Raw genomic sequence first — 13,140 nt, forward strand, 5'->3', positions numbered from 1 at the left:
AATTCAATAATTTTGAACATGTACGAAAGTCAGGCAATGTGCTGGGACACACAGGGAATGCATTAGTGAACAAAATACAGTGTCTAGGTACTGGGAAATTTACAGATTTGCAGGGGAGGCAGATAGTGAAGGGTCAGGCAAAAGGAGAAGGTAGTAGTATTTACTGCAGTGATTTATTACTAGATAATAAAGGGGATACTCAGAGCTTCAACTCTGTGCAGAAGATTTTCTTTCCCTAGATTTCTGCTATATACCGAAGTTAGTCAAGGAAGCACAGAGTCTTTCTTTAACCCACAAAACCATCTTTGTTTCCACCTGTAACTTACATGTGAGTCTGCATGACCTTTAGAGGGAGGGTTGCTGAGGCCAGATTCCAGCACACCAGTGCACCTTCCCAAGCACCAATGGTATCAAGCTTTACTCCTCAACTTGTGTCTCAGCCCACCATTGCCTGATACGAAAGATTTTTTTTTATTTTAGAAATTTTTCTAAGTTCTAATCCATGTATTTCTCAGGTTTCCTTTTTACTGGGTATCTTGTGAAACTGATTTTTGTTCTTTCCTTTATCTTGTTGTATGTATATTTTCAGGAATTATGAAAACTTGCTGGCATGTGATAACCCTCTTCAAGTATTTTTAGGAATATGTATTTTCCCTATTAAAACATTCCTTCAGTCATTTAAGGAAGAATCTGGAAGTGTAGCGGAGGAGGGTGTGAAAATTAAAGATATGTGCACAATGGAAATCATATCCAGAAAGTCCAGAGAACTGGTATTTTTTAAATACGCAACTAATGAATCATCGAACTTTACATCAAAAACCAGGGATGTACTGTATGGTGACTAACATAATATAATAAAAAAAACATTAAAAATAAATAAATAAGTTGCCTTTCCAATCAAGGTTTTTCAGTACAATTTAAGTTTTAGTTTACAGTTTTGGAGGTTGTTAAGTTTTGTTTTTAATTTCTTTTTTATGGTGTAATCAGAGAATATGACTTCTAAAATTCTAGTATTAGGAGCAAAATGAGCATTTAAGAGATTTCACTTTTCCAAATTACTCGTCTGCATTCCTACAGTCCTTTTTTTCCTCCCCCTTCCTTTATGCTCTGCCCATCTCCCACCACTCCTGCCACCCCTACACACCCACACATGGACATACACACACACACACACACACACACACACACACACACACACAGACTTCTAAAGGTGTAGTTATATGGGGACACCCAGTTAAATTTGTTCTTTTGTAAGTTTTTATTTAAATTTCAGTAGTTAACATACAGTGTAATATTAGTTTCAGGTGTTCAATATAGTGATTCAACACCTCCATACAACACCCGGTGCTCATCACAACAAGTGTACTCATTAACCCCCATCCCCTACTTCACCCATGCCCCTACCCACCTTCCCTGGTAACCATCAGTTTGTTCTCGATAGTTAAGAGTCTGTTTTTTGGCTTGCCTCTCTCTTTTCTTCCCCTTTTGTTTGTTTGTTTTGTTTCTTAAATTCCATATATAAGTGAAATCATGTGATATGTCTTTCTCTGACTGACTTATTTCGCTTAGCGTAATACACTCTAGCACCATCCATGTCATTGTAAATAACAAGATTCATTCTTTTTATGGCTGAGTAATATTTCATTATATATATATATATATATATTTATATTTATATCATATCTTCTTCACCCATTCATCAGTCGATGGACAGACAGCTGGGCTACTTTCAAAACTTGGCTATTGTAAATAATAGCACTATAAACATTAGAGTGCATGTATCCCTTTTTGAATTAGTATTTTTGTATTCTATGGGTAAATACCTAGTAGTGCAACTGTTGGATCACAGGGTAGTTCTATTTGTTACTTTTTGAGGAACCTCCATACTGTTTTCCACAGTGGCTGCACCAGTTTGCGTTCCCACCAATAGTGCAAGAGGCTTCCCCTTTCTCTATATCTTCGCCAGCACTTGTCCTTTCTTATGTTGTTAAGTTTAGCCATTCTGACAGGTGTGACGTAATATCTAATTGTAGTTTTGATTTGTACTTCCCTGATGATGACTGATGTTGAGCATCTTTTCATGTGTCTGTTGGCCACATGGATGTTTTCTTTGAAAAAATGTCTGTTCATGTCTTCTGCTTATTTTACAACTGGATGATTTGTTTTTGAGATGTTAAGTTTTATAAATTCTTTATATATTTTGGATATTAACCCTTTATCAGATATATCATTTGCAAATATCTTCTCCCATTCCATAGGTTGCCTTTTAGTTTTGTTGATTGTTTCCCTCACTGTGTGGAATGAAATTCCAATAGTTTATCTTTGCTTTTGTTTCCCTTGTCTCCGGAGGTATGTTTAGAAAGAAGTTTCTCTGGCTGATGTCAAAGAGGTTACTGCCCTCATTCTTCTCTGGGATTTTTATGGTTTCAAGTCTCACATTTAGGTCTTTAATCCATACTGAATTTATTTTTGCATATGGTGTAAGAAAGTGGTCCAGTTTCATTCTTCTGCATGTTGCTGTCCAGTTTTCCCAACATTATTTGTTGAAGAGAATTTTTCCTATTGGATATTCTTCCCTGATTTACCCAGTTAAATTTGAATTTCAAGTAAACAAAGTTTTCTTAGTATAAGCTTACCTCAAATATTTCATGAGACATACTGATATTTTTAAAAAATTGCTAATCTGGAATTCAAATTCAAATTAACTGGGCCATCCTTATTTTTATTTGTTGAATCTAGCAATCCCTAAATTGACCTATGTCATAAAATGCACTTACCCAGGATTTTGAGCTGTAGCACAGTTTCCAAGAAAGAAGACTGGAACAGATTATTACTTTGGCTATGATTAAACACTGTCACCTGTTATAACATGGTTTTTCCTTGCATGTTCATAGAGAGAGGCAGAAATGCCCACAACATTGGGGCTTGTCCTCCTACCTGGTCCCCACAGCTCGGTGCACTGCTGCTGCAGCGTGGGGCACATCCCCATCAAGCAGTAGCCCTTCCCGTTTTGGCAGGGAAAGCCATTGACTCGGAATCTATCATCAGGGCAAATACCAGATTTACCATCACACATTTCTGGCAGGTCACACTCATCTTTTGCTCGTCTGCACACTGCACCAGCCTTTTTAAACTGCAGAGAAATAAAAGTGAAGAGAAAGCTTTTTCCCACCTGACTTACTCTAATATCTCAAATTAATGCAAATAATATTTTCCCCTTGGTCTTTTTTTGGAAAGGTAGTTAGAGACATCATTCTATTCCAACTTACAACTGCATTGCATAAACTAAAGACATCTACTATTACATCACTTCTATTGACTTATGCCAATGGCCTGAGTCTTTAAGTATCAATATTTCTGAATTTATAGTGCAAGCACTATAGAAATATCAATGAGAAAAGTACAGAAGAAAACCAAGCCTCATCTTAGATGCAAAGAAGGGATTTATTTTTTCCTTTGTTGAATGCATCTTTGTCAAGATTTTCAAGGAGATTTACATCTGCAACTTTAGAGATTTATTGGCGAAGTGAATCTTCCATATTAAGGAAGGTAAGTTTACAAGCACCAGATCAGCATGCTCTGAAACTTTCCCAGGCATTGTGTTTCCTAATCCTTAATTCCTTTTATTGTATGCTCAAATATTTCTTTTTAACTCACTTAAGTTCTCAAATTTTCTTCCTTTTGGCCTCTTTTATTTCTTTCTTCTCCCTCTGACATTAAAAAAAAAAATTCCCAAATACTACCTATAACCTGGTATGCCGTATATCTACACATTCCTTCTGCAAACAGTTCTTGAACATTTAAAATGTATGAAACTTTGTGCTAGGTGCCCTCAGAAGTTAGTCTAACTAAGGAAACAGACATATAAACAAATAATCATAATAGAGAATTCTATGCAACGATAGAATGTAAAATCCTAAACTTGAACCTGAAAGGAAAGTCAACAAGCCCCACAAAGAAAATGACAGAGAATCCTCACTTTACATCTGTTTTCTAAGAATTTCACCCTGAAGTGACTTCAAAGTTTGAAGACAAGGGAGAGTCCACATTATTTAAAACAAAAGCTTTTCCACCGAACCCATTATTGAAGGAATATGCAACAATTATGAGGTTTGGTGCAAGAAGGCTCTGTGGCATCTGAAGCAGCAGCAGGTAGGAGTCCCCAGCATTGGCTTTGGAACAGGTCATATGTGGAGTTTGCCATTCAGTGGCTCTATTATTTTGCACATTTTCTATTCTGAGCTTCTGTTCCTTCAAGAGCAAAATGAGATCATAATATCTAAGTCAAAGATTTGTTGGGGGATCAAATAGCCCATGTTTGTAAACACTCATATATAAATGGTAGGCAACATTATTTTATAGACAGAAATCTAGTGTTTTGCTATTTCATTTAACATAATCGCTGAGATTTTTAATATAGAATAATAAACAGTAATCATAATTATTAAAATAGAACAAAATAATAATCTTACCTGGCATTTTTCACAGCATTCTCCTAATGCACATTGAAAACTTGCTTTGATTTTACAAGTTTTAGCGTCACAGCAAATGTTGGTACATTCCTAAGAAATACCAGAAACAAAAGCAAATGCCAGATTGGGTCTCAATTTTTTGCTCCTGTTTCACCGCAATTCATAATATAATTTTTTCATCACACAGACCCTACTGTGATATAGTTTGAAAATAATTTTCAGGAAAATAAAAGATAGAACAAAGTTCAACATTAGAAAAACAGATTTTGGAGCCACTGCTGATTTGTCACATATCTGAATTCTACAGACATCTTTTAAAATTTGAGTGTCTCCTCTAGTTCACTCAGTCTCTCATGGCAGTACTGAAAATGATCTATTTTTGGTAAAATATAAAAGAAAACAAAAGGAAAAAGGATAGTTTTTTAAAAATAAAATTTATCTAAATAGTTAAATACATGATTAGTTGAGCTCATCAGTTTTGTACCTATCCATCAGTAAATTTAATCTCTAGGACATGTACTAAAAATCTAAAAGTATAGTTCTTTATGCAATTTTCACATTTAATTCAACTCTGCATAAATCAACAAATAGACTTTGTCTTGCTCTCCCACCTTGTTTCTGAGAAAGGCATCTGCATGAAGCTTTGGAGAAGCTCCTACCTCAGAAACTTCCTCTTATAGCTGTTCAGGTTCCCTAAGAGAGTTACAACTTTTTAGGGTTAAAACTCTTGCCCTTATTTCAAATATAAACATCATCCTGGAAAGATTCCTCTTTCTCATAGAATGAATACATTTGTGGTAATATTTTGAAATTCCTGAAGAGCTGACCCCTTGAGGCCTTGACATGTCACTCATGTAAGTGTTGATAAAATGGGGACAAAGGTCCCATTCAGAACCCTTGCATCCCTGTCAGTAGGGTGGGATCGGGCTAGGACTCCTGATGGTAAAAACTCTTAAAGTCACAAAGAGAAGAACTAAATCTCAGTGCAAGGTGGTTCTGGGACTGCCAAAACAAACACCTGAGTCTACATCTTGGCCTCTCCCTCTACCAGCTCTGTGACCTTGGGCAAGCTATTTAAACTCTCTGAGCGCTATTGAGGTGCTGTGCCTAAAGTAACTACTCAGTAGGTCGTAGGCACATAAGAAAACTGAAGCTATAGCTCCCTGAAAGAGAGGGACAAGAATACAAAGCCCATTGTTGAGTGGTTCTTAAAAATCAGGAAATGGGGAAAGAACCCCAAGAAGGAAGTGAAGAAGGTCTGTTAAGCAATGCAGTAGTCATTGTTAGAAAGGCTGGCCTGACAAATGTCTACACATGAACATATGCAAAATTACAAGAAATGCACAATTTCAGAGTAATAATGTAGTTTTATAGTTTATCTTCTTAGCAATTGAAAAACAAATTAGACCATTTTAGAAAGTATTTGGTGGTACCTCGGGAGTCCCACAATCACAGTCCTCTCCCATTTCTACCAACTGGTTCCCACAGATTGGGATGGATATGATATCTGTAGGCAATGGAACATTGAAAAGGCAATTTGATAATTTATCTTCAAAGAACTTGTCATAGCTGATGCGGCTGCAGGAACTGAAGTCTGTAGGTATATAGAAGCTATGAAGATAAGGAAAGAGAAAATGGAACACAGTCATGCTGAGTATGAAGGGAGCAATATCACACATTGGGGATGATACACCCAAAACCTGCCCTAAAAGATTAAACCCAATCCACTACCCAACTGCTAAATCATGAACTCATTTGTGTGCCTGAATTAGCCCTCCTGGGTGGACACGTCGGAGCTTAAAGTGTAGCATCTGGGCTGCTGTTTAAAAAAAAGCAAAGACTCATCTGACTTATCCAGGTAATCTTCTTCAGCCTTAGGTCATTTTGGTTGTGAAGTCCTAAAGGTAGTAAAGTCATATTTATTTATGTGTCTAAGAACTCACTCTCCTTCAGAGAATTACTTTTGACAGAATTTCTTCACTTCACAAATAAAGATGAGGTTTAAAAATGCAGTAGTGTCTGGGAGAGATAACAAAGGTATGTGACTGGCATGCCACCATAACAGTATTTTGGGAAAGGGCCTGGGAGACTTACCTTAGATTGAGTGAGCTGGGACACGGAAATAGAAGAGAGGAAATACATATATAAAAAAGGATTGTGGGATTTTTAAAGAAAATTCCCTGGCACTTTGCTTAGGCAAGGCCAGAATGTATAGTCTCGTTATCCTCCTGTGAGGACATTCTTCTTTAATTAGATTTTTCTCCTAGAACTACCCAATCTGAATTCATTGATAAATACTAATGATTTTCTGAAACCAGGTCTTGTATAGATAAGATGAAGTTAAAAAAGTCAATCATGCCAACAGCAAAGACACAATATGTTTAAATGTGTCTTAGTTAATGAAAACTACTGCATATAGATGAGGGATAAAGTGATTTGGTATATATATGCATTCATAATTATAGTATTTAATATTTAAAAGCTTGCATGTGTTACCAAAGATGACATGAAAGATATAGCACAGCCCAGAGTGAACCAAAAACAGGGACAGAGAGCATCTTCCCAGAGAGCCTCACCTTAGTGCTCTGTCCATCACACATATTGTAGAAGGGCACTTGCAAACATAGGAGTCATGAAACATTCCAAAGTTATGACCCATTTCATGGGCCATGGTCCCTGCTACTCTAAGCATGTTGTCACTGTGGTCCTAAGGGCGAGAATAAGGAAACAGAGCCTCTGGTTTTCAAACTAAATTATCACTCAGGGTATAATTTACTAACCAGGGCAGAAAGAGTGATTTTACCTTCAGCTTTCTTACTACTCACCATCTGTCTTTGTCTCCCTCCCCTTCTCCCTCTCTCCTTTCCTCTCTTCCTGTCTCTATCTGTCTCTCTCTCTCTCTCCCTCTCCTCTCACACACACACACACACACACACACACACACACACACACACACAACTTTTGTACTGAATGCACATCACAGGGCACAGTGCTTGTTCTTTACTCCTGTAAATGGGGAATATTTATACTGAGAAATGTTTCTGTGGTTTCCTGTCATGAGACACAGTGGCAAAATATCTTCAACAGTGATACGGAATCAGAATTTTTCAAAACTAATCTACCTCCCACCTTCCCTGGCTTGCTTTTAATACCTTCTAATTTGACTGAAGCCCTTTGATATGTTTAGCTAGTGGGGATCTGAAAGTGTTTGTTAACCCAGGACCTTAGTACCATTAGTATCTTTTTCAATTCTGTTACCACCAAGACTAGACATCAGTCACTTCCAGACTTGCCCCATTGCATGACGTCCAGCTAATAGCCAACTTCATTACCAGATTATTTCTGCTTAGAAGCGTTGAAGTGGGGGATCCAGGTTTTTCAGGAGCAATAAAACATCCCTAGAGAAACACTTCAGGCTATAATTTCCCAGTGGGGAGACAGGAATCTGCCAATTACACACACCCACAGAAACATGATTTCCTTATCTACTTCATTCCAAAGAATTAAATAAAGAGATCCACACAACATGGTACAAGAATGGTAAATAAAGAACACCTGTGTAAGATAGGAAGTTAATATTTACAATTCATGGTATTTTATCATTGTGTCAAGATGAACCTGGTAAACCTTGCTATTTAGTAAGATGGAGTTACTCAAATGGGGACAAAAGCAAACAAAAAAAAATAAGAAAAATGGAAATATGTTTAGACTTTCCACATTGCCTTATTTGAGGTTCCTTAAATTTACAGTATCTTCCTTTAAATAATTATTTTCATAACTTAAGTGTTTCTTTCCTTTGGAATGAACTCCATTCTGTCTTTCCCCTCTCTAAACCATACCTACCCTTTGAAGTTTATTTTAAAGCAACTTTCCTGACCACATTAATCTTCATCAATAATCCTCTTCTCTGGATTCCTACTGCAGTTTTCAATTCTATTATCATATATTATTAAGTATTGCTTTAAGTAGTCTAATTTCTCTTCCAATTTTATGGTAAGCTCTTTCAATTTAGAAAATATATGTTTTACTTCATCTGTTCACCTTATGAAGCTTATCACAAACCCAGACTCATAGGAAATATTGGAGATACATATCTATCTATCTATCTATCTATCTATCTATCTATCATCTATCTATCTATCTATCATCTATCTATCTATATCTATCTATCTATCTATCTATCTATCTATCTATCTATCTATCTATAGAGAGAGATCATACTTTCGCCTAGGATGCAGAAAGTTGTAAAGAACATTATTCTTGCACTAACAACAAGGACTAGGCAGATAAATTTAATTATAATTTTCCTTGAATCTATCAGTCAATTGTGGTTGCATAACATCCACAGATCCTAGAAACTAAGAAGAGACAGGCCCTCCCAAGTAAAGATTGGACATAAGAGCTGGTTTGTCTTCAGCAAGGCTTGGGAGAGGAGATGCCAGGTACTGGCAAGTGGGGAAGTAATTCATTTGAGTTCTTAAATGAATTGCTAAAGGCCTAGCATGGGCCGATGCAAGAGTATAGAATCTGCAGGACCTCAGAAACAAGGGTGCTTTGCACACACTTACAGATATTTCTCCAGAAACCTCCTCTAGGAGCTCATGGTAAACATTGGGGGCCAGGTAGTACAAGAGAAAGAACTTCTCTTGGTGGTGTGGGCCAGAAGGAATGAAGTAGAAGTTGCTGCAGGAAAAGAGCATAAGCCATATCCAGATCCGTATCCTTTAAGGAACAGAAGCCTGAAGCCACTGGAGAGAGAAATGGCAATCTCTGACAACCTAAGGCAGAACTGAAGACCCAATATAGCTAGGGTATGGGTTTAATCACACACACACACACACACACACACACACACACACACACCCTCTACTCCTGAAACAGGAAGACAAAAATCTTGAGCCCAGGATCCTATATTGGTATTAATTGAGGTTTTCTCCCACTGAAGGAGAATCAGGAGACTTTTCCTCAAAAGACCTGCAAAAGATAGAAAGGAGAGCTTTGCTACCATGGGAAGGATGAGCAGGATCCCTAAGAAAACTTTACCTCTAATACCCAGAGCCTACCTAAGACTAAAACCAGAATAAATCAAAAGACAAACCCCTACCCCTGCTCCTTGCCACCAGATTATAGAAGGCTGGAAAGAGTGTCACTCCCAAACTTACAATAAATAAAGCACTGGACATAGTAAGATTCATAATTTATAGAACTCAACCAGAGCTGAGGTCACAAACAACAAACAAACCTGAAATCTAAGGAAAGGTAGGCTTACATCTACAGGGAAAGTCGGGGCATGAATATTTGTTTACATTACCGGATGCCAGACACCACCAGATGCCAGCAATAACTCATGTAAAAAAAAAAAAAAACTTAAAATTGATAAAAGCAGAGTGTGTGTGGTACAGCAAGATAATATACAAAACGTGGGAGCTTCAAACATAGGGGAATTCCCACCTACTCATGGGTTTTTCTCTGCATGGACCTCACCAAGTGAAAGCTCTGAGAAAGTTTCCCCCATAGTGTGGGCCTGGAGGAGGGTAACAGCAGCAGAAAAGGCATGAAACCCCTCCAGGATCATTCTCCTCTATCTCTGCTATAGGACAAACATAACCAGGTTCAGGGTGAAATGATTGTCTCCCTTGCCTTACTCTAGTCTTAGCACTAAACCTAGCTAAAGGGCTTAAGCTTCTGAGAGAAAGGACAACAAATGAAGCACTGATGAAGTCTCAAAGCAACTCTAAAAGAGGAACATGAAGATAACACACACACACACACACACACACACACACACACACACAACCTCTACCCCTGGAAGGAAGGGGAAAGAAGGGCAAGGATACATGCTGGGCTATGTCATTATCTCCATCACCTTGCAGTTGAGAAGGAGCACTATAAGGACCTACCCCAGACACTAAGGGACACCAAACTGAGGCTTAATAAGAACAAAAAAGAATGCTCTCCTCCCACCAAAAGTCTAATGATCATCTAGTAACAAGTAACAACTACCTATTGAGGGGGGGAGCCAACAGCATGAAGAAACTCTGGAGAATCCAGTAAAGACCTAAAGATGAGTGTGCAGCATGCACTAAGAAAAAACCTCTGGAAAACCAGCCTTCATCCTAAACACAAAATAATGTGAGAGGAATTTAAAACCTGTGATGTACTGAGGGCAGTCATAGCAACACCAACAAAATCCCAAACCCAACTCAATTCCTGCTATATTGATTCAAATCCTCACACAAGATGCCTAGCAGAAGGAAATAACTGATCATTTCCAGGCCAAAATATACACACACACATACACACACACACACACACCTCAGACTAATGTGTTTCACAGAATGTCTGACTTTCAACAAAAAATAATAAGGCATCCAAGAAAATGAAAAAGAAAAAAAGAAAGAAAAGCAATACCTTGCCAATCAACAGATCCACAGTCATATCTGACACAGATGTTAGAACTATCAGATGACACTTTAAAATAACTATGATTAATATGTTAAAAGTTTCAGTGGAAAAGATGAATAGCATACAAATTTGGATGAGAAATTTCAGCAGAGCTGGACACCATAAGAAAGACTCCAGTGGAAATGCTAGAAATGAAAAAGGCAATAACAGAGATGAATGATGTCTTCAACAGGCTTAACAGATTTGGAATAGCTGAGGAAATAATCACTGGTCATAATAGTTCAACAAAAATTACTCAAATGGAAACCAAAGAGCAAAAAGAATAAAAAAGAGAAAAAAAACAGCAGAACAGAGCATACAAGTTTTGAGGGGCAAAAGAATGGTCACAGATATATGTAATTGGTATCACTGGAAGAAAAAAAAGAATGAAAAAAGAATGAAATAGAAGAAATATTTGAAGAAATATTTGAAGAAATAATAGCCCAGAATTTTCCAAATTCATCACAGACACAAGCCTCAGGCCCAAGAAGTTCAGAGAACACTTAGTGGGATAAATTACCCATTTCTCCCCCCCCCAAAACCCCACTTAGTTATACCATAATTATAATCAAACAGAAGAAAATTAAAAAGAAAAGGGAAATCTTGAAATAGAAAAAAAGACACATTTCAGAGCAACAACGATAAAGTTTACAGCAGACTTCTCATCAGGAATTCTGCAATCAAGTAGACAGTGAAGCAAAATCATTAGAAGTGCTGAAAGTAAAATATTATTAACTTAGAATTACAAGCCCAGTGAAAATACATGCAAAAAAGAAAGAGAGATAAAGTTTCTGAAGCAACTAAAAGAATTCATTGATGGCAAATATTTCTGTATTATAGAAAATATATTTTTTAAATCTTCTGGAAGAAATATATATACCAGATAGAAACTTGTAGCTATACAAAGAAATGGAGAGTGTTGGGAATGTGATAAAGGTGAGTGTAGGTAATGAGAAGATAAGCATAATACTATTTTTTTCTTATCTTAAATTGCACTGAGAGATGACAAAGAAAAATTAGTAACAATATATTGTGTATTTTTAATCAAGTTAAGCATATGATAACAATAGCACAAAAAAATGGAAGGGAGTAATTAGAGGTATACTCGTATAACATCCTTATACTACATGTGAAGCAGCTCAAGAATATTTCTTTTTTTTTAAGAATTTATTTAATTTTTTAGAGAGAGAGAGTACAGGGAGGAGGGGCAGAGGGAGAGAGAATCTTAAGTAGACTCCATGCTGAGCATGGAGCCCAACGCGGAGCTCAATCTCACAACCCTTAGATCACGACCTGTGCTGAAATCAAGTGTCCAATGCTTAATTGACTACTGCACCACTCGGGCACCCTGAGGATAAGAGTATTTCAAGGTAAAAACAGACAAAGGGAGGTGTATAATAAACCAGGGAATCCATTAAAAATAAACAGAGAAAACAATGAAAAGCTAATAATTTAAATAAATGAAATTATTTTCAAAAATCCTCAATCCTAAAGAGGGCAGAAAAAAATAGAATAGATGGAATAGCAAACATCTAGCAAGATGGAAGCTTTTAGTTTGACAATATAAATAATTACATTACATATAAGTGATTTAAATATGCCAAATAAAAGAGAGAGATTGTCAGATTAGATAAAAAGTAAAACCAGAGTATATACTGTCTACCAGAAACCTTTAAATGTAGAGAAATATATATGCTAAAAATAAAGGTAAGGAAAAGTTTGTATCAAGCAAACTTTAGCCACAAAATGTCAGACTAACTATAATGATATCAGACAAGGTAGCCTTCAGAATAGGAATATTTAAGGAAAAAAGAGGAACATAAAATAATATATGGATTAATTCTCCAAAAAGACATGACAACTCTATTTGTGTATTTGCTTAATAACAGAGCTTCAAAATATATGAAGTGAAAACTTACAGGATTGAAAAAATAGGTAAATTTAATATTATACTTGGATACTTAAGCACTCTATATAAATGATTCAAAAGAACGGAACAGCACTATAAATTAACTTGACATAATTGACAATTACGGCAATAACAGCAGAAGACATTCTTTTTCAAGTTCATATGTGGTATGGACCCAGAACAAACCTAAAAAAGTTTAAAAATCAAAATTCTACTATGTTCCTAGACTACTATGGATGGAATTGCTCCCCCACCCCCCACATACACACACACACACTCCAATGCATATGTTGAAACCTTAACCACCAATGTGAC

General features: G+C 36.7%; 1 protein-coding gene across 1 annotated transcript in view; it reads right to left on the bottom strand.

Moving 5' to 3' along the window:
• ADAM28 (ADAM metallopeptidase domain 28) overlaps window positions 1-13,140 on the bottom strand; it is a 72,692-nt gene that overhangs the window by 22,479 nt on the left and 37,073 nt on the right. The window contains exons 11-14 of the mRNA XM_057310201.1: window positions 7,049-7,179; window positions 5,906-6,083; window positions 4,473-4,562; window positions 2,938-3,133 (exon numbers count right to left, since the gene is read on the bottom strand). Coding sequence (XP_057166184.1) covers window positions 2,938-3,133; window positions 4,473-4,562; window positions 5,906-6,083; window positions 7,049-7,179 — 595 coding nt within the window. The remainder of the gene's footprint in view (window positions 1-2,937; window positions 3,134-4,472; window positions 4,563-5,905; window positions 6,084-7,048; window positions 7,180-13,140) is intronic.

This window comes from Ursus arctos, unplaced genomic scaffold (genome assembly GCF_023065955.2).
Source record: "Ursus arctos isolate Adak ecotype North America unplaced genomic scaffold, UrsArc2.0 scaffold_11, whole genome shotgun sequence".
NCBI lineage: Eukaryota > Metazoa > Chordata > Mammalia > Carnivora > Ursidae > Ursus > Ursus arctos.